The sequence below is a fragment of the Typopeltis vanoorti genome, chromosome 3 (genome assembly GCF_054136105.1).
Source record: "Typopeltis vanoorti isolate ZY-2024b chromosome 3, IOZ_Tvanoo_1.0, whole genome shotgun sequence".
NCBI classification, from domain to species: Eukaryota; Metazoa; Arthropoda; class Arachnida; order Uropygi; family Thelyphonidae; genus Typopeltis; species Typopeltis vanoorti.
Window position 1 is genome coordinate 67,804,232 of NC_143551.1, and position 23,702 is coordinate 67,827,933.

The 23,702-nt window shown below is 34.3% G+C and overlaps 1 protein-coding gene across 1 annotated transcript in view; it reads left to right on the top strand.

Moving 5' to 3' along the window:
- Dp1 (satellite-binding protein 1 Dp1) overlaps positions 1-23,702 on the top strand; it is a 286,820-nt gene that overhangs the window by 63,219 nt on the left and 199,899 nt on the right. The window contains exons 5-6 of the mRNA XM_090390658.1: positions 10,013-10,219; positions 18,835-19,050. Coding sequence (XP_090246784.1) covers positions 10,013-10,219; positions 18,835-19,050 — 423 coding nt within the window. The remainder of the gene's footprint in view (positions 1-10,012; positions 10,220-18,834; positions 19,051-23,702) is intronic.

Below are 23,702 nucleotides of genomic sequence, written 5' to 3' on the forward strand. Positions count from 1 at the left end.
TCATATCACTCCATTCAATTAAACAAAAGTTCCAAATTGGTCTAATAAGAAGCAAGTTCTTATGGATTGGCTCTCTTCAAATGACATTTGTCATTCCCCAGATATGCAAAAAATTGAATTGCTTAATTTGGTCAAAAGAAACTTGCCCACAACTAAACTATTTAAATTCGACACGATGCTCAAAAAGCATGGATTTCTAGCTTTGAGGCTACCACCATATCATTGTGATATTAATGCTATTGAGTATATTAGGGCAGAAGTGAAAAATTTCATTCGCCATTGCAATGTAACTGGGGATATTGATATGTCGAAACTTTTTAAGCTTATAGAACAGGCGATTGAAAGTATTAGAAATATTTTCCCCACTTTCAAAAGTGGGGAAAATAGTTCTCTCATGTCACCTCATTGGAAAATATGTATTGGGACAGAGACAGAATTATCGAAGAATTATGTGAACCTTTGGTGATCAGTTTAAGTGAAAGTGATGGCGATTCGGACACCGATTGAGATGACTATGAAGATTAAAAGGATTCGATAATTTTTTTTTTTCCAACCTTTTTTTTTTTTTTTTTTTTTGCATGGGTTTGTTAAAAGAGTCACAAAAGTCGTAAATAATTGATCGGATTAGGACATTAAAGGGTCTCAGTTCTCTCAACTGTTAGTTTAGAATATCTAAGTTAATTTTAAAAAATTTCTGTATAATTATTTTTATTTTATACAAAACTTTCTTAAAAATAAATTTTGTTAAATTTTTGTTTTATACTATACCTTTTTAATTTTGTTAATACTCTACGTACATTTTTCCAACTGTTATACAAGCAAAATAGTTACCACTTTAAAAACTACAATGTTCTTAAAAAAAAGAGCTAAATTTTCTGACTTGTAATAATAAACAAACTCATCTCAGAAGACTGATTGATTATCCTATTCATGGAATGGATTCTCCTTTTTGTGACATGCGCAGAAGTGTCGAAGGGTCTCGAATCTGTGGGCATACTATACTAGCATAGTTGTTGATATCCTTTTAGAGAATAATAAGTTATGTGTGCTGTGTAAGTTGGTTTATTTGTTACAAAACTTTACATTTTAGAAAATAAAAGAATAAACTGATGTCCGATTCTACTTATTATTTAAATAATATTTGAAATACCTCGTCACTAGGGAAACAAATGTTACTTTTGTTATGATATGTGGATCTTGGATGATTCTTTTGGAATGCTTCAACATAAAATCTATTGTATTTTTATATATATATTACTCTAATGTATTTGGTCTAAATATTTTAGTGTCTCGAGAAGATTCTAAATATCATCATCATCATCAAATTCTTCAAATTCTTGACATGTACCCTCAAGGGGTGTACAGGATATAATAGTACTACATGAAAAACTTTCACCATTACTAACTTCCTATCTACAATGTTCCTCCAAATCAGTCTTTTCCTGTCAAGGCTCTAACATTATCAGAGCTTATACTTCTGTCTTCTAACGCACTTTTTAACATATCGATCCATATCTTGGTCTTCCTCTGGGTCTTTTTCCTGCCAACCTGGCAGATAACGCTTGTGTTGCTAATCTTTTCTCCCCCATTCTGTTTAAGTGACCTTACCACCTGAGATTAGCTCTGCTAACACATTCCTGGATGCTAACATTGTCAAGTTCTTTCCTAATATTCTTGTTTTTAATATGATATTGCCATTGATGCCAACTGTTCACACCACTAATCTTTCACAGGACTCTGATATTTGTGGTCTCTAGTCTTTGGTCAAGTGTTTTATTTCTGACCCAGCTCTCAGATCCATAAGTTAAAATTGATTTGAACACTGTCTTGTATACAGCTAATTTAGTGTTTCGACTAATTTCTCTCTTATTCTCTATAAATTTATTCAGTTGACTTCCTACCATACCAGCTTTGTTGATTCTGTTGTCTCTTTTCATATTTAATTTAATATCTTCAGTAAAAATTGTGCCTACGTAGCTGAAATGTTTTACTTGTTATATAGGTTCTCCATTCACAATGCAGTTGATATTTTCAATGCTTCTGCCTGTTTTCATTGTCTTATTGCTGACCTTCATGCCATATCTATCACAACAGTTATTCAATGTAGTCAGGGAATCTTGCAGACTTGTAGCAGATTTATTTTGAAGTATAACATCATCTCCCTAAAGGAAAGAGCTGACATTAAAATTTTGATATCAGGTTTAATACCTCTTTCCTTCATAATGCGATCCATGTAGATAATGAATAACAAGAGGGATAATGTACATCCTTTCTGACACCAGATTTAACTTTAAACCATCTTCCTGTACTTCCTTCAATTCTAACTTACAACTCAAATAAAGACTAAGTATTGCTTGATATAATGCCCCTTTGATACCATACGACTGTGGCATTTTGATTAGCTTCTCTCTCTTGCACTTCTTGCATATGCTTTCTTCTTGTCATATGCCTTTTCCAGATCTACAAAACTTACAGATCTTTGTTATATTCCCATGATTTCTCAACTATTTGTCATAAAGTAAAAGTCTGATCCTGACAGCCTCTACTTGGCCTGAATCTAGCTTGTTCTTCACCAAACTTTTCTTCCACAATTCTTCTCAACCGTTTCTCAAATATACTTGCATAGATCTTACCAGGAACACTCAGTAGGAAATACCTCTGTAATTCTCACATTGAGTTTTATTTCCCTTTTATATATGGGTACTATTAGAGCTCTACTCCAATCATCAGGAATTCGTCCCTCTGTCCAGGCTTCTAAACTATGCAGTGCAGCCACTGTGAGACTTTTATACCTCTATACTTGAGCATTTCTGGTCGAATATCATTTACTCCAGCAGCCTTTCCACATTTCAGGCTTTTGATGGCTTTTTCTATTTTAAGTATGGATATGTATTCTTGATATTATGCCTGGTCAGTGTTTTTAGCCACTGTGCTGTTACTGATTGTTTCATTTAGAATTTTTCTAAGTAATTACTCCATACTTCAAGAATATCTTTTTCTCTAGTTTTCATGTCACCTTTATCATCTCCGATTCCTTTTAAGCACTCTTTCCTCCATTTCTGAGCTTCCTCAACAACCTCCAGAATATCTTACCACCTTCTTGATATTTATTTTCTATATTCTTGCCAAAGTCCTCCCATGACTTTTGTTTAGCTAGTTTTACACAGTGTTTGGCTTTCTTACATTTGTCTCTGTATTTTCTCTAAGAGCACAAGCTGACTTATACGTGAGGAACTTTTGATATGCTTTCTTCTTTTCCTTCACTGCCTCTTTAACTTGCTGTGTAAGTTAAAGAGGTAGTGAAGTTACCATGGAATTCTGATTTTTCTATCCTTGCAGACAACCTTACCACATGCCTCTCTGGCTGAATCAATCAGGGTTTTCTTCAAGGCTTGCCACTGAATCTCCAAGGTTTGGTTCCTGTTATCATACTGTTTCATTTTTTCGTCAATTACTTTTTTGTATTTTAGTCTACAGTTCACATCTGAGAGCTACTCAACTTTTATTTGCTTTAAAACTTTCTTACATGTTCTTTTTTCCAATATGAAATTCAATTTTATTCTGCTCAAGACTAAATGGTGATCACTTCCAATTTCAAATCCTCTGTACACTGTAGTGTCCTGCACCAGGGAGAAAACATCATTATCAACAATAACATAGTCAGTGAGACTTTTCTTATTCCTTGCCATGTGAATTTGTGCTCATTTTTATGTTGGAACATTGTTAAGATATTGAAGTTTACTTTCCAAAAAGCATCACTTGATAAATGTTAATCATATAGATATTAATTTTATGTACTTCTAGAAATAGTGGTTTTCACCAGTGTAATTTATTTCTCTTTTTGTCATCCTGCCAACTAAGGCATTAAAGATTTTATGAGACAGGATGCATCAAGGAGATGGAGATTGAAAATTTAAAACTGACTGCAACTGAAATCACTTACATGTGAAAGGTAAATAACTGGGCTTTAAGGAATGAAATGAGCCAAACAGGGCTTCTAACTGAAGATTAGGTTAGAAGCCCTGGTTGGCTTCTAATATCCACTATATCCAGGTGAATCCCCTTGCTAGTACGGATTCACCTGGATATAGTGAATAAGGATGAGCAGGTGGTATGCTGACTGAATTATATTCTGCATTGCCTAAACCAAAAACCAAATGATGGTATAACATGAAATGCCATTCCTGCTGGGATGTTGCTCAATTAAACAAGATGCGCCATTATTTTCATCATGAAAGCAGGATGAAGTGAAAAGTCATCTACTTCAACAAACTCAGTAAGCATCAACAATAAGAAGCATGATTGGAAAAGAAGGGAAACTAGCAGAAGAATTATAGAAATACCAGGCATGTCCAGAAATAAGTTCTGATTAATTGTAAGTAATGACATGATGACATTTTCAGTATTACTTTAAAATCACAAGTTCACATACTGTCATTTACTTGCTCACACATTTGTCCCTATATTGAGACATCTGTTATATTGGAGCAGAACCTTTTGCATCTGCTTTCCAAAATAGTTTGTCACCAGTGTTTTGACCTAGTCCTTCATGGCTGTCTTCATGCAATCATCACTTTTATGAGGATAGCATTGCATTGTTCTAGCAGTTGGCATGTTTGAGCCGCATTGTGTGGTTGTTCGTCATCAAAACAACTCCAGAATTGAGGTCTCATCTTTTGTATAGAACAGACCACTACAAGTTTTTTTTTTTTTTTTACTCACAATAAACATCTGTATTTATTGATGCTCCTTGAGGCACAAAATCAATGAGCAGAACACTGCGTTTATCCCAAAACAGGGAAGCAGGGTGGTATACATGATCTATCTGAAGATTCACTGTGCAACCATTGCATTGATTTCTGCTTGCTCTCTGGTGTCAAATGAGAAATCTGTGTTTCATCTGTCACAGTATAATTCAAAAATTTGTTACCTTCATCATTGATGCCTTTCCAAAAGTTTCATTGTTGCAATTATGCATGATCATTAGAGAGCATTGTATGACACACATATCTTGCACATAGTTTGCATACTGCAAATGTTCTGTGATGATTTCATATAGGGAAGAATGAAAATATGCCAGAAATGTGTACTCTATTCAGCAATGAATGAATCTTCTGTTTTCTGAAACTTCTTATTCAACTTGTCAAGTGGATCACAATAATTAACAATGGGCACCCAGTTTGGTCTTCATCGTCCCTTCACTGGACATCCTGCACCATCATCTTCCCATTTCCTCACTCATGGCATTTTCTCCACTAACTTACTGATCAATTTCAGCCAGGCAAGCATTTTTTGGTATTCACAATTTTTTTCACTGAATGATCTTGCAAGTGAGTGAGATTTTCAGTTTTCTTGCATGAGTAAAAATCATGCAAGTCATGTGAAATGATTTACTTGATGGCAAACTTATTAATATAGACTAAGAACTGGCATTGTCTGTTGTATACTTCTGCAACACCACTGCATAGACTAACCCCCCACTACAGCTATTTGTTGCTAGTATGTGTGACAGGAACCTAGTTTCTGGAAGTGTCTCTTACCATATTGATATAAATTGATGTTACTAAGATGAAGAGTAAAACAGGTGCAATTCTGTTTATTAATAACTATAATATGTTATTTTTAGGCATTGGCGATTGGGAATGGAAGGAGTAGTTAATAGAATTCAACACTAAACAATAAGATGAACTTCATAATGGAAGCTAATTTTGAGTAGAAGTGTATTTGGAAATTTCAAAATGAGGAATTAAACAGTGAGATTTGTTTGTATCTATGGTCCAACAGAAGATTTTCACAAAAAAAACATACTTTTTGGCACACCAATTCCCCCCCCCCCCACAGGCTGTTCTATGTGTGTGTGTGGGGGGGAATTAATGAACATCTGTACTACAGTGAATAGCTGAAACTTCAAAAGTCTGATCTGTCATAGTATTGATACTAATCACAGTATTCTGTGGGATAAAGCTCATCTACTCCATAGAAGCAGTTTTAAATATGAATGTCTTTTCAAGGAAAGTCGTTAGTTAAGTTGTTAAGCCCTTTTACACCAGGATAACTGGAATCAATGATTCCCCCCCCCCCTTCCCTCCCAAAGTTTGGGATTTATGTAATTATCAAAAATAGGTTTGTTTTTTTAAATAATATTATTCTAGCATGTGTCAACAGTGTTTTTTAATTGGTGAATTGATTTTTTTGTTTACCTTGAAATGTGTTTACTTTTTAATTGTTTTTGTTTTCATACAGTGATGATGTATTGTTATTTTAGTATAAAATATCTGTGCTTTTCATTCAAGTTTCTTACTGTGGTTATAGTGTTATTTTCTTTGAAGAAATAAAGCAGTCAATATCAAAGACTGGAGACAGTATGGCAAAACATAGAACCCAAGGAAGATCTTGTGAAGAAATATTTAATAAACTAATTAATTATGCAGATATTTTAATTTAATTTCAGTTTATTGAATATATTGTTTGTGTTCATGTGCATTTTACAAAAATTTTCTGGATTTAACACAGTTACCTCTTCATTGAAGAAGAAAGATATTTTTGTATTTTGTGTTCGAAGGTACTCTTTTTTTTTTTTTTTATAAAGTGTCTTAGAATACAAAAATCTTCTTGTAGATAAGACTTATTTGGAGAAAAATTGTCAATTAGAAGTTAGTAATAATTTAAACTTATCATTGGGTGCCATCATAGTATCCTGTGAAACCCCTTATTTGGTACTTATCTTCAGAGTAATAGTGTTAACTATGAAAACAAGATTATGCAACACAATAACTACCATAATCAACAGTTTTTTTTTTTTTTTTTTTTTTCACCTGTTTCATATGGCCTTGAATTGTTGCCTTTATGATTTTGCAGTCTTGCTAGCATCTTTCAACCAAGGCTAAGTTTTTATTTTGGCTGAATGGAGAAGGTGATGGAAGGAAAAAGGATTGAACCACTGGACTAGAGGGTAATTATTTACAGTAAGGCACATGGCTTCCAAACTTCTTAATTCTGGGTTGGAAAAGGGATCAGTTGTTTGGAATAGCAATCATTAGGATGGGAATTCCATGTTCACATAATTGGTGTAGTTGACTCTCACTATAGCATACACCATTATAAAAACTCCTCTAATATAAATACTGAAAAGCCCCCACCAAATCCTCATCAGCACAATGCTATGTTACAAGAAATTCACTGACAAACTATTTTCGTCATCCTTGGGAATTCACTATAGTGAGTCTACTATAAAATAACTCCAAATAAGACATTGGAACAATTGATTTTCAGAATTTGCAAATAACAAATACCAGCTTGATCAGTTTTCAAAATAAAGTTTAGAAATATTAGGTGGTCACAATGTATCTCCCTGTATTCCAGCAGAAACATTTACATAGCACAAATATACTGTTATATATGCTATGTGAATTTATGAAATATTAACATAAATAGTATTTATACAGTTATGTAAGTTCAACATGCAGTTGTAAATGTATTAGGCACCTGCAGTACACAAATGTAAAGAAATTGATATCATAAGCAACAAATCAAGTCATTAGATGTTATATAATTTACTTTTTGTCACAATGAATGGTTAGGCTATTCATCTCTCAAAAGCATCCATTCTAAGGTTTCCCATTAGTTCTGATGCATTTCAGCAATTGTGTTTGATAGTTGGAAACTGAGGCCTTGGTCACAACCATTGATTACCAAAAATTATTGTGTAATTATCCTGCTATCTTGATTGGCTGAGGCCAATGAAGGCATTTAGTTTTGTGAATTTTTTTAGGTCATAGATGAATTTCATCCTTTTGCATGAGACCCTAGCCATGCTTCATAAAGTTTCATGTTTGGTATATTTTTATATAAAGCTAGGTTTTTATATCCTTAACCTTCTCCCAGTAATCATTTCAAAATAATGAGGCCAGGAATTGCAAGAATGGTAGCAGTTGTCTGCCATTTGCTCTCCCCCAATACCTATGAAATCACTGATCGCCCTGAACCAGCTATCATTGACTAAGGGTGGAGATTGGCTGCCAACTGATCTTTCATGCTATAAGAGCCATGTTTACTCCCTTTAATAATAAAAGGAGTTAGAGGATTTATTTTATATTATAAATTAAGCATAGTTAAAAAAATACGTTCCACACACAGAGAGTGGAGTAAGACAGGGATGCAATCTGTCACCAGACCTGTTCAATCTTACACTGGAAGAAGCAACCAATAAAGCCTTAAACAATGAAGACTCCAGAATCAAAATATATGGGGAAAATGTGACAAATTTAAAATTTGCAGATGACATTGCATTACTTGCAAACACAGAAGAAAATCTACAGCGAATTTCTGATAAAATAAAGGAGTATATAAAATCTGGATTAAATATAGACAAAACAAAAATTATGCAAATAGGAAAAAGAAGCACCAATCTGAAAATTGAAATTGATAGCAAGAATCTAGAGCAGGTAGAAAACTTCACCTACCTTGGAGGAGTTATTGAGTACAATGGTGAAATTATAAAAGATACAAACAGACGAATCAGTCAAGCATCCCATACTTTTGGACGACTTAATAAAATGTGGAAGTCAAGAGGCATCAAACAAGTAACAAAAGTAAGAATCTATGAAACAATGGTTCTCCCAATACTCATCTATGGAAGTGAATGCTGGAATCTCAAAAAGGCTGAAGAGAAAGTTATTTACTGAAATGGGTTGGCTAAGAAGATTACTTGGAGTATCTCTGCTGGATCAACTAAGAAACGAAGGAAACGACTAAAACAAGAAATAACAATAATAGACAAAATCCAAGAAAGAAGACTGCGATGGTTTGGCCATGTGACCAGAATGGGAACAGAAAGACTACTATCTAATGCCCTGAATACAACGATGGAAGGTAAAAGATCCAAAGGATGGCCCAGAATTAGATGGATAGACAAAATGAAGGGGACCTGAAAAACCAAATCACAACAAGTGACACCAAACTGGACAGAATTGTTTGGACTCTCCTGGGACAGACAGAAGTGGAAAGAGTTCATTCGGCCTCATCATCATCATCCATATAGATGATGGAAGAGAGAAGAAGAATTCACCAATAGTCTGTTATCATCTTCAGAGTAGAACAAAGAATTGAAATTACAATTGAAAAGTGCATGTATTAAACATTGCAATACTTTCAGTTGGATATTAGGATGATAGAACAGGATAACATGACTTATTATGCTTTTATTAGGTGGGATGGCCTAGGTAGTAGATTAAATGTTAGTTATAGATAATGATTTCCAATTTTCTGATAAAGAAAACTCGATTCATTGATTGGTTGATAAGGCATATTAAGTGAGACTTGACTTGCATCTGTGAAGTAACAAGTCAGGTCAGTTTCTTCTAATTTCAACTACTGATCTCTCTCTCATATAATGTAAAGGACTCATAGCACACTAAGGAGAACATATTATTATGAAATATGCCAATTTTGTAAAATTATTCTTTTGACAAGAGAGCCTCAATTTCAATAGTAATGCAATAGATGATGATGCATTATTTGATGCTTTTTCCATTTTTTTGTAGTTTTAGCTATGACTGTAACATTATTTGACAATATATTTTTAAAAATTATTGCTAGCTGGTCACTTAATTATTGAAGCTCTCTGAAGAGATTACATATTAGGATTATTAAACTGATTATTAATTTGTAAATTTTTATGTATTGTGACTCTAGTTAAATTTATCATGACCATCAGACATGAAAATTTAAAAATCATGCTGAAATTTTATATTTAAATTATTGATAATTACTATAAAAGAATTTCAAATTAGGTATGTTTTCCTTGTTGAAAGCGGTATATATGAATAGCATAGCTTCTCATTTCATCTAATGGGTAGTTAAAATTATGTACAAACCCTTAAATTAGAAAATAGAAATAGTCAAACAGATGACTCTTTTCTCCAATTTTATGTGTATATATTGAGAGGAGCAAAGGAATTGTTACTAATGAATATTCGAATGACTAGCATTGCTTTCCCTTTGTTTCTTTTAGGCAAGTTTAACCATTTTCATTCCCAAAGACCACCATCGTTTCATTTTAGGAAAGAATAGAAAAAAGTTAGCAGATTTAGAACTTAGTACATCCACAAAAATTACTGTGCCCCGTCCAGAGGCAAATTCTGACCACATTCTTATCACTGGTACTAGAGAAGGAATTGATAAAGCTCGCCATGAAATTCAGTTAATTTCTGATGAACAAGTAAGCTGCTGCATCTTTTTTGTTTATATATCTTTGTGGTAAAATATATGTTGTTTAATAAGAATTGGTAAAAATTATATAATTGTGTGTATAGTGTGTCCTTATCATTTGCAGTTTTGCCAGTTTACTTGTTAAGATATGAACCCCCCATAATGTGAATGACAGCAGCTGCTTTGAATATTTGTGGTTAGCATAAGAAAGTATCCAGGCTAAAGTTGTAGCAATATGGCTGTTATCTTCTTTCTTGCATGCAACTTCTGTAGTCTAGTAGTTTTTGCCAGCATTTTTCAACCCAAAATATTCTAATTTATCATTCCAACAATTATCATCAGTTTCCTTGTATGTATCCTTGAGGGTATAATTCCGACAATAGTTTGCTATAATGAGTGTCACCTGTACATACACATTTCACCCCTCTCATCTTAAGCATGATTTTAACAAGAAACAATTCTTCAGACATCTTTGTGGTGAGTGGTTTTATTATACATGCACTTTAATGAACCAGGAAGTAGATCCTAGTTCAACAACCCCTTTGTAATAAAAGGAGACTTATTACCTTCCATCTCACACTACCTGCCATTTTCAGGTAGGTAGTTTGAGATGGAGCCTGCAGATGTTTTTTTTTAGTAACTCAGATTTTTTCCATTTGCAAACCAGCAATTAGATTTCAGATTGCAGTAAATTAAATATCCCAAGTCAATTAGGTTTTTCAAACCCTAATTTCATAACAGGCTATTAAATCTAATGTGAATGGGAGAGAAGATTGAGAAAAGAGAAGAACTTTTTGATATATTGAGAACAGCTGAGGGTTGTGAAGCCTTAATGAACACTAGGTGAACAAATTGTTCTGTAGAAGACTAGAAGTAGTTGTAATGAAAGAATAGGTGGAAACACTGGTTTATTGAGTTTGTGGATGGTCTCTGCATGGATGTTTACCTGCTACTGCTCATATTCTTAGTGGCTTAGAAGAAATCTGGAAGTGGTATTGGCATATCTATATTATCAGCATTAATGAAGTTGATGTGAAGAATGTTTGGTGTAATGGGATACTTAAAAATATGTATTTTATTATTATGTGGTAGAGAAGGTGGCAACAAGAATACTTGCCCCCACTTCTGTAGAAATAGGCCACACTGTGTGAAGTTAGGGTTGATAGCTGACTATTGCCTGTCCATTGAAATGAGCTTTCACATGTAAAGATAAGGATGTCGTTTTGCCTCTTTACAAGGCCTTGATAAGACCTCACTTAGACTATGGTGCTCAGGTCTGGTCTCCTGGATGCAGTAGAGAGAGTGCTAAGGAGAGTTAAAAATAATATCAGGATTGTGGAATACTGATTATGAAGACAGATTGAGAATATTTAGACTGCAGAAACAAATTTCAGTTGATGGAATTTTTTATTTTATGAGGTTGGGGAAAGGACAAGAGGGCAGCCTTGGAATATGAGATTGAATGGTGCTAAGAAGGGAATGAGGGCTAGAGTTTTTTTCTCATTGGTTGATGTGTGATTCGAATGGATTCCCATTGGATATTGTGTGTGCAAGCAGTCTGAATGAATTCAAGAATAAGTATGGTAGCTGGTACACGTGGTATTTGACCTCCCTTGATGAGTCCCTGATTCCTTGGCGGTCTCTTAATAATAATATGCAAAATTATATAAAGGAAAAATATTTAATCAGAAAACATCTTGTGAATATCTCATCACATATTCAGAGGGAACACATGTGCATTTGGGCTATTACATGAAGCAAAACATGAAACTGAAAACAGATGTTACAAAATTACCTTTGTACCTCATTGCCGAATGGTTATGTTTAAATTATTCTTTAATTTTCGAAATACAGGGTGGCCATAAAATAACTTTCCCTATTTAGAAACATCTGTAGCTAAAACAAATTAACGGAATGAGACCAAATTTTATATTGAGACTTTTCAAGGCATGGGGAGATGATTTCTGTGAAAAAAAGATTTAGTACCAAAAGTCGCCGAAAGGGGAAATTTTGGTGCTGGCAGAGCCGAAAACAAGCGGTTAATTACATTAAAGGCAGATAGAATGGAATAATAACATTTCGACGGTGTAAGCGACAGCCGCGTCACTCATTCCAGCTGGATGTGTCGCGCGTTACAATGATGATGATAATAATAATTAAACTAAAGCAACAACTTGCGAGAGACACCGAAATTAATGTAGTGATTGAACTCACAGGAAATGATGTTTTATTCATCAGAATCAGGGTCCCCTGGACCACATACACGATTTTCAATGTGCTGACTGACCTTTCTTGTGTAACGTCTGTTACTGTCTCTTCTTGCACTGCTTTCTGTCCTCTGCCAGGTCTAACTCCTAGTGATCCAGTTTCTTCAAACTTCTTAATCATAGCTCTCAGTGCTACAGCTGACATAGGATCTGTACACAGGTTATGAAGCCTTCTAAATTCTCGAAGGGCCGCTAAGGCATTGCACTGTTTAAAGTAAAGCACGCTGAGGCAAGGTAGGACGCATGTTGTGCACAATTTGTCGGTCATTCAAATAACGGCCTGAACATTCCCAATCCCTTTTTTAAGTGGAATTGGTGGCACTGCTGTCACGTACACACAGTGAAATTTGCATAATCCTTTTTACCTGCGTTTACTGCAAATATCTGACTGCTTTTGGCTCCGCCAGCACCAAAATTTCCCCTATTGGCGACTTTTGGTACTAAATCTTTTTTGGGGGAAATCATCTCCCCATGCAATAGTCTCAATATAAAATTTGGTCTCATTCTGTTTATTGGTTTTAGCTAAGATGCCTCCAAAGAGGGAAAGTTATTTTATGGCCACCCTGTAGTACACTGCTTTCCTCTGACCAATAAAAGAGATGTATAGTGGTGCCTTGTAGTTCGTATTTAATTCATTCCAGAAATCCGTCCGATTCAAGATTTTATATAAGAAATAATGGAAAGTGAAATAATCCGTTCCTATATCCAAAAAATTTCAATAATTTTTTTTTTTTATTTTATCAATTTTAGGTTTCTTAATGTTAATAACTTAGAAAAAATTAAACAAAATATTTTGTTATATTTATTTTATTAATTGGGGTGCTTAAGGGTCAAAGCTGTATAACTGAGAGGAGACCTCCACATAGCCTTTAAAGGAATGCGGAGAACCGACTAGGGCTTCTGACCTAATGTCCAATCCTCACCTTTTCGTGGTGCACCCTGTTGGGTATCTACTTGGATACTGAACGAACGAGGATGGGCAGGCAATTTGGGATTTAGCCGACCAAATTGTATTCTTATTGGTTAAACCAAAATAAAAAAATGATGGTACAACATGATAAAATTTCATGCCGGCGGGGGGGGGTTACCCGGTTAAACAAGACCTCCGTTGTTTTCGCCAGGGAACCAGGGCGAACAGCAAAAAGTCAGTTACTGGAACAAATCTGAAAGCACACCCCAACTCAACATCACCAGAGTTAAAGATCGGTACTATCAACATAAGAAGCCTGAATGGCAAAGAAATGGAGCTAGCTGAGGAATTAGATAAGTACCAGATCGACATAATAGGGGTGACTGAAACAAAAAAGACAAAAACTGGTGAGATCTTTCTGAGCAATAAATTCAAAATGTTATATTCAGGCAATGACAATCGAGGAAAAGGAGTAGTAGCCATAGTATTCAACACAAAATACGAGGCTAATCTTCTTGAATGGCAGTCAGTCTCAAGTAGAGTAATGGGGCAAATATGAGAATGGGGAACTGGACAATGAGACTTATTTCTGTTTATGGTCCCACAGAAGGTTCTACTAAGGTAGAAGTGGAGGAATTTTTTGAGGCTCTAGGGAAAGCTACTGACATAATGAAAAAGGAAAAGTTGGTCCTTGTTGGGGATCTAAATAGCAGAGTAGGAAGTGATTGTCAGACATACAAAAATATTTTGAGAAAATTTGGAGAAAAGAGCAAAGCTAATAATAATGGCAAATATCTGTTGGATTTCTGCTCAGGACATGGACTGGTTATTACTAACAAAGATCTGTATTTACATTTTGTCGATTTGGAAAAGGCATATGACAAGGTGCCAAGGGAGAAGCTATTCAATATGCTGCAGTTATATGGTGTGAATGGGGCATTATATCAAGCAATACTTAGTCTTTATTTGAGTTGTAAGTCAGCAGTTAGAATTGAAGGAAGTACAGGAAGATGGTTTAATGTTAAATCTGGTGTGAGACAAGGATGTACATTATCCCCTCTGTTATTCATTATCTATATGGATCACATTATGAAGGAAAGTGATATTAAACATATCAAAATTGGAGATGTTAATGTCAGCTCTTTGCTTTATGCGGATGATGTTATACTTCTAAATAAATCCGCTACAAGTCGGCAGGATTCTCTGACTAAATTGAATAGCTGTTGTAATAGATATGGTATGAAGGTCAGCAATAAAAAGACAAACACAATGAAAATAGGCAGAATCATTGAAAATGTCAACTGTGTTGTGAATGGAGAACCTGTGGAACAAGTAAAACATTTCAACTACTTAGGCACGATTTTTACTGAAGATGGTAAATTAAATATAGAAATAGACAACAGAATCAGCAAAACTGGTATGGTGGGGTGGGAAGTCAATTGAATAAATTCATATGGAATAAGAGAGAAATTAGTCGGAACACTAAATTAGCTGTATATATGACAATGTTCAAATCAGTTTTAACTTATGGATCTGAGAACTGGGTCAGAAGTAAAACACTTGACCAAAGACTAGAGACCGCAGATATGAGTCCTGAGAAAGATTAGAGCCGTGAACAGATGGCATCAATGGCAATATCATATTAAAAATGAGGATGTTAGGAAAGAACTTGACATTGTCAACATCCAGGAATGCGTTAGCAGAGCTAATCTCAGGTGGTATGGTCATTTAAACAGAATGGGCAAGTAAAGATTAGCAAAACAAGTGTTCTCTGCCAGGTTGGCAGGAAAACGACTCAGAGGAAGATCAAGATATAGGTGGATTGATACGGTACAAAGTGCCTTAGACGATAGAAATATAAGATCTGATAATGTTGGAGTCTTGACAAGTAACAGACTGATTTGGAGGAAAATTGTAGATAGGAAGTTAGTAATGATGTAATTTTTTTCATGTAGTACTATCATATCTTGTACACCCCTTGAGGGTACATGGCAGGAATTTGATGATGATAATTTTATTAATTTTAATTATTACAACATAAAAATAACAGTGAAGAATATTTTTTTAATATAAAAGTCACGAAGACTTGAAAATAATGCCCCCGTTGTTAAGCATCTTCTGCTTAGCTGGAGGTGAGAATGCTGATTCGAGTTCTCTTTTTTTTCTGCAGAGAAGAGTCTATCTAATGTTGTTTGGCGCTGATGATTTTCTTTGATATTTTTAAAATAACCCATCACGTTGTCATTGAATAAGTTGATATTCCTGGTCACTACTGTCTTATTAGGGTGCCATATTTCCACAATAGCTTGTGTTCTAACCAAACAGAGAACAATTCTTGAAGGTAGGCATTGGAACTGTATCCTTTGGCATCCTTCTCTTCCATAAAAATTTCTTTTTCCACTTTTTGTTGTTGATTGTGAAGATGTTGAAGTTCTTCTGTGCTAAATTCGGTTTTATGATCATCTATTAACTCCTCTACGTCCTGTCAAATTTGATCATGTTTGATCCCTCAAACGTGTACCTCTTTCGTGTTTCATGATAATTTCTTTTTTCATCTCAATTGTCGATACTACAACTTTTCTTTTAGGTTTTGTTCTTTCTACATTCTTGGATGCCATGGGAAATAAAAAAAAATGCCAGAAACAGTTAAAAATTCTCCACACAACTATATCACGCAATGACTAGGCTGTGTAAAGTAAGGGACAGCGGACTGAGACAGACACACAAACTACACGGGCACGGGGAAGTGAATAAGGGAAATTATTCGGGGAGAAGCATGCCGAAACTATCTAATGCTATATGACTGAGTTCCTGGACTATAGTTCGAACTTAGAAATGCCGTTCAAACTGCGAATCAAACTTCTTGCGTTCTCAAGCATTTGAACTCTGTAACGTTCAACGTTAGAAGCGTTCGAAGTACAAGGCACCACTATACTTCATAACATTTATTTTGAATGTAAATACAACTGTGGGATTAGATGGGATATCAGCTAGAGTTTTGTGAGAATGTGTAAGAGAACTTGGCAATGTTTCCAAGAGAATGGAAAGAAGACAGAATTATTCCTTTGCAAAAGGGAGGTTCTAAGACTACATTAGCAAATTATAGACCAGTCAGTATCTCAGTTGTGGTGGTAAAAGTACTTGAAAAATTGGTCAAAAAGAGAATTCAAGAATGGGTGGATAAAAATATGATACTGTAAGAGGGCAACATGATTATGCGAAGGGTCAGTCATGCCTTAGTAATTTACTGTCTTTTTAGAGTAACAGCAGAATTGGATAAAAGAAATGGCCATACAAATATTCTGCTGGATTTTGAAAAGGCATTTGACAGAATACCACATGGAATTCTGTTATGCAAATTAGAACAAATAGGATAGATATGACACTTGTTAAGTGGATAAGAGGGTGGCTGCTGGACAGATATCAAGAAGTGGTATATGGAGGGGCAGAATCAAGGCAAAAGCAGGTGACTAGTGTTAAGCCACAAAGTTCAGTGCTGGGACTGTTGCTGTTTAATTTATACATAAATGATATAGGAAATAACCTGAAAGGAAATATTCAGTTGTTTGTTGATGATGCGAAATTAGGTTATAGTTAATCAAGGTGTTGTGGAGAACTTGCAGGACTATTTAAATAGGCTGTCGGTATGGACAAAAGATAATGGATATCATTTTAATGTCGAGAAATGTAAAGTTATGCACTTTGGGATAAATAGATTACAAACCATTTATAACATGAAGGCACTGTACTCCAGGAAATAGATGAAGCTAGAGATTTAGGGATGGTGGTAGACAGAGTTAAAGGACATATTGCTAAGGTAGCACATAAGGATTACTTGGCTAGTGAAGAACACATTAACAAGTAGAGATAAGGAGGTTGTAATTCCTCTTTATAAGACCTTGATACACCCACATCTGAATTACTGTGCTTGCATCTGGTCCCCTGGGTTTCTGAATCCTCTCCACTGCTTCCACATCCCTGAGGATGTGGAAGCTGTGGAGAGAATTCAGAGGCAAGTGACCAAGATAGTGAGTTGCCTGTGGAATGTGTCCTATGAGGATAGATTGATGGTGTGGGGATTGCAGAGGTTGGTTGATAGGAGAAAAAGAGGGGGATATGATAGAAACATTTTAATTGCTTAAAGGATTTTATAGGATAGATGCAGGGGAAATGTTTCAGCATTTGGCTAGAGGGACCAGAACAAGGGGATCATCCCTGGAAGTTAAATAAAGGTGTGGTTAGTAGGGGTGTGAGGACTAGATTTTTTTGCTTGGAGAGTGGTGAATGAGTGGAGTGGGTTGCTAGAGTCAGTTGAGTGCTTTTTCTGTTAATAGGCTCAAGGAGAGGTATGATAGATTGTGTGGTTAGATTGGGTCTCCTGCAAAGAGTCTTTGGACTCATGGAGGTGCCCACATACTAATAATAACCTATCTAAAATAAAGATAAAAATGAAAAAATAAAGAAATCTGTGGAACAATTAAAAGGACAATAAATAAAAAACAAGACAAGAAACCAACTAGAACTTTACAAAGTAATGGCTGCTCCCACTCTGTTATATGATTCAGAAACATGGACTGTTAAAAAGAAAGATGAAAGTAAAATATAAGTACAAAGGTGAGATTAAGTGCAATTAAAGGATGCACAAAATTGGACCATATAAGAAATAAAGACATCGGAAAAGAACTAGATATTTATGACATAAATGAAATGATCAAGGAATATAGAGAGAAATGAAAAGGCCATCTATATGGAAAGATATCTCCTACTAAAAGAGGTGGATAGATTTCAACCAAAGGAAAAGAGAGAGAGCCCAGTGGCAAAATGGAAAGACCAGAACAGGCAAGTGTCTAATCCTTGAAGAGAAGAAGAAATTGAAATATAAAGTATCCTGAGACTGGGAATAGTTTCCTATTCAAGGTAATGTCATTCACATTATATATTGTTTGCATTTTGCTCCACCCATTTCTGAAATATATTCACTAGGCATTTTAAGACATCCTATCATTATCAGAATTGCCCAAGTAAACACATGAGATTGACTGGAAGGTATGTAGGTGTTCCACCAATAGATGCCAGCACCTGTAAAACCAACTATCACGGCATTTAGAAGCAAAAACCCATTTGTTCTAAAACTTTTTTTTTTTACTCCTGAATTATATATTACAAATGAGTGTTTAGTAATATTTCTTGTCAAACATGATTTACAACTTATGCTCATGTTAAAATTTTAGCTTGCTTATAAAATCTTTCGGATTTATCGTTTTATGGTGATATTTTTTTTGATTACATTGTATTCATATACATTTGAAATTCAAAGAGTATATTAAAGCATCTCATATAACGATAATATATATTTCATAAATGTTATTAATTAAACTTGACATGAAAATTTTATTCTGTTTTGTGTGGTCTTAATTAATTTTACAATGTTAATTTATTTATTACTAGGCCAAACTGGCATTTGAAAGGCTCGACATTCCCAAGATTTACCATCCTTTTATATCAGGTCCATATAATGAAACTGTCAATCAGCTTATGAATGAAACAGGTGCTCGTATAAATATGCCACCACCCAGTGCAATGAAGGATGAAATAACTATTGCTGGTGAGAAAGATGCAGTTAATAAAGCCAGAGAAAAAGTTCTTAAAATCTATGACGATAAGGTAATTTTTTTTTTTTTAATTTTGAGCTGTTTACATAAACATTTCCAGGTCGTTTTATTTAAAGTAATTTTTTCAGTAATAACATAATTAGTTCTTGTATTTTCATTGTATGTGAATGAGGACAGTGACCTCATACTGTCTCATACAGAAAAGAAGAAAAAAATTTATCACCTAGAAATATCCCTTTCACTCCCACAAAACAAACACAAGTCAAATTAGAGACATAACACAACATGTGGTTGACAGACATAATTTGTTAAGTGTCACTAAATCACCCTACATTTTTACACTTAATAGACCAGTAAAATTCCAAAGAATGTTTTGTAGGCTTTCATCATCATCATCAAATTCCTGCCATGTACCCTCAAGGGGTGTACAGGATATGATAGTACTACATGAAAAATTTACATCATTACTAACTTCCTATCTGCAATTTTCCTCCAGATCAGTCTGTTACTTGTCAAGACTCCAATATTATCAGATCTTATATTTCTGTCGTCTAAGGCACTTTGTACCGTAATCAATCTACCTATATCTTGGTCTTCCTCTGGGTCGTTTTCCGGCCAACCTGGCAGAGAACACTTTTGCTAATCGTTCCTTGCCCATTCTGTTTAAATGACCATACCACCTGAGATTAGCTCTGCTAACGCCTTCATGGATGCTGACAATGTCAAGATCTTTCCTAATATCCTTGTTTTTAACATGATATTGCCATTAATGCCATCTGTTCACCCCTCTAATCTTTCTCAGGATTCTCATATCTGTGGTCTCTAGTCTTTGGTCAAGTGTTTTACTTCTGACCCAGCTCTCAAATCAATAAATTAAAACTGATTTGAACACTGTCTTGTATACAGCTAATTTAGAGTTCCGACTAATTTCTCTCTTATTCCATATGAATTTATTCAGTTGACTTCCTACTATGCCAGCTTTATTGATTCTGTTGTCTATTTCCATATTTAATTTACCATCTTCACTAAAAATCGTGCCTAAGTTGGTGAAATGTTTTACTTGTTCCACAGGTTCTCCGTTCACAATGCAGTTGACACGTTCAACGATTCTGCCTATTTTCATTGTCTTTGTCTTTTTATTGCTGACCTTCATACCATATCTATTACAACAGTTATTCAATTTAGTCAAGGACTCTTGCAGACTCGTAGCGGATTTATTGATAAGTATAACATCGTCCGTATAAAGCAAACAGCTGACATTAACATCACCAATTTTGATATCATGTTTAATACCACTTTACTTCATAATATGATCCATATAGAAAATGAATAACAGAGGGAATAATGTACATCCTTGTCACACCAGATTTAACATTAAACCATCTTCCTGTACTTCCTTCAATTCTAACTGCTGACTTGCAACTCAAATAAAGACTAAGTATTGTTTGATATAACGCCCCATTGACACCATATAACTGTAGCGTATTGAATAGCTTCTCTCTTGGCACCTTATCATATGTGTTTTCCAGATCTACAAAACTCAAATTGAGATCTTTTGTTATATTCCCATGATTTCTCAACTATTCGTGAAGTGAAAATCTGATCCTGACAGCTCTATTTGGCCTGAATCCAGCTTGTTCTTCACCAAGCTTTTCTTCTCAATCGTTTCTCAAGTATACTTGCATATATCTTACCAGGAACACTCAGTAGGGAAATACCTCTGTAATTCTCACATTCAGTTTTATTTCCCTTTCTATATATGGGTACTATGAGAGCTCTAATCCAATCATCGGGAATTCATCTCTGTCCAGGCCGTCTGAACTATGCAGTGCAGCCACTACAAGACTTTTATACAACCATACTTCAGCGTTTCTAGTCGAATATCATCTACTCGTGCTGCCTTTCCACATTTTAATCCTTTGATGGCTTTTTTTACTTCAAGTATGGATATGTATTCCTAACTGTATGCCTGTTGAGTGTTTTTTACCACTGTACTATCACTGCTTGTTTCATTTAGCAATTTCTCAAAGTAATTACTCCATACTTCAAGGATATCTTTTTCTCCCGTTTTCATGTCACCTTTATCATCTCTAACTCCTTTTACAGTACTCTTTCCTCCATTTCTAAGCTTCTTCAACAACCTCCAGAATATCGTACCACCTTCTTGATATTTATTTTCTATGATCTTGCCAAAGTCCTCCCATTACTTTTAGCTTGTTTTACACAATGTTTCGCTTTCTTACATTTGTCTCTGTATTCTCTAAGAGCAAAAGCTGACTTATTTGCCAGGAACTTTTGATATGATTTCTTCTTTTCCTTCACTGCCTCTTTAACTTCCTGTGTCCACCATGGAGTCCTGATTTTTCTATCCTTTCAGACAACCTCACCATATACCTCTCTGGCTGAATCAATCAGTGTTTTCTTCAGTTTCCCACTGAATCTCCAAGGTTTGATTCCTGTTCTCAAACTGTTTCATTTTTTCTTCAATAATCTTTGTGTATGTTAGTCTACAATTCACATTTGAGAGCTGCTCAACTTTTATTTGCTTTAAAACTTTCTTACATGTTATTCTTTTCAATATGAAATTCAATTTTATCATGCTCAAGACTAAACAGTGATCACTTCCAATTTCAAATCCTCTGTACACTCTAGTGTCCTGCACAAGGGAGAAAACATCACTATCAAAAATAACATAGTCAATGAGACTTTTGCTTTCTTTTTTCCAACATAAAAATGTGCACATTTTTATGTTGAAACATGGTGTTAGTAATAACCAGTCCATGTCCTGAGCAGAAATCCAACAAATATTTGCCATTAAAAATCCCTAAAAAATCACATTAAACAAAATCACTTACTAAATAACAAAGTTTATTGCATATTTACTAGAAAGTATTCATTGGTAATGCTGTTTGGCATGTTCAAAGAAATCCTCAAATTTAATGCAAACATTTGCTGCTGTACATAAGATCTTCACCTCTTGTGCCCATAGTATGTGCATTATACAGCTGTTTAGTTTAGCTGTGTGTGTGAGAGAGAGAGACTCTCTATGTACATATTCATTTGTGCGTGTTCATGAGCGCGCACACATCATTGAGTTAGATATAAAAACTAGCTGAAAAAAATAGTAAATAGCAATATTTGCTCATCCAAAAAGTCCTGTTTTCAATTTGTTTGACTCACTGAAGATGGTCAAAATTGGATTGATTAAATTCAATGTACATCTGTTTGCTACCAAGGATTATATCATCCTATCCCCAACCTTATATGCCAAAGTGATTTAAAATATCAACAGTTTTCTCTTCTTGGATTTTGTTATTAGGTAAATCTTGTCCATAGGTAGTATTTTTTTTCTTTTACCTGACCAGGGCTCACTACACTTCTTAAATTCTTCTGCAACCACAAGGTCATTCAAAATTGATTTTTCCAGAGGTTCCTCTATATCTATGCTTAATGTGTTTCTGTTATCTTTATCCCTTTTTGACATAACAGTAAAGCCCTTGAGATTGATCCGAGCATTACTTACTAGTTAGTATTTAGATTTTGCTTTTTTTTATTTAACAGGCTAGTTAATTCTAATTGTTATCTCTGTTATACTGTCATTGATTCATCTAACTCCAGGCTTATCACAAAATTGCTCTTAACCCTTTCTGACCTGAATTTTTTTTATTTTTTAAGTGAAAAAAATTTTTCTTTCTATTTATTTTGTCTTTAGGTCTAAAAAAGCAAGGATATCAAGTATTTTTCTGAAAAATACATTTTCATTTTTCAGAAAATGAAAATGTATTTTTTTTTTTTTCAATGAATCATTTCAGAATTGGAATCATTTGCCACGTAATATGGGCTATGAAGGCCAAGAAAGTTAGTGATTCCAATTGGAATCACTAGGGCAGAAAGGGTTAAGGATAAACAAAATAAATTAAAACAAGGAAGAAAAATCAGAAAAAATTGGTATTCGAAGCAGAAATCATGGAAACAACTTAAAGATGACTAAAAATATATCTTTATATATATATGTATATATTATATCCAAAACATCACATAGGATATTGTCTAAAATATTACTCATGGGCCAGATCTACCCAAAATTCTGACATTTCTTAGTTACTATTTGCAATGTACAAAATGTAACTAAAATCTTAGAAAATTTACTATCAAGTAATGCGAAGTTTGTGAAGACAGAAAAACGTAAATTGATTGTCCTTTACTATTTAATTATGTGAAAATGAATATATAAATGATAATTTTTTTGAATTATTTATAAAGATTTGAAAATTATTTAGTTAATTTAGTGAAGTAAATGCAGGAAATTGTCATATTTACACTTGCATTAAAATGTTATGCAGATTGTCTCATATGCATGCATGTGCGCACACACACGACAATATTTTTTCATCCTTAAAAATAAGTTTAGATGCTACTACTACTACCTTAGAAGAGTAAATGCTGATCAAATTAGTACTGACAAATAGACTAATTTGAAAGAAAACTGGTTCTAAATTTGAAAATTTTAATTACATCCTTTGATATTTTTCATTATAATATTTTTCAATAGAAAAAAAATTCAATTTTTTTTGTATTTATCACAGGATTTTTTTTCACTTTATAGTGCAACTATTTACAGAAATATTTCATTAAAAATTTTTGTTTGTTTCTAGTTGAGTTAAAAATACTATTTAGACAGCATATTCAGCACATGGTCTGTTT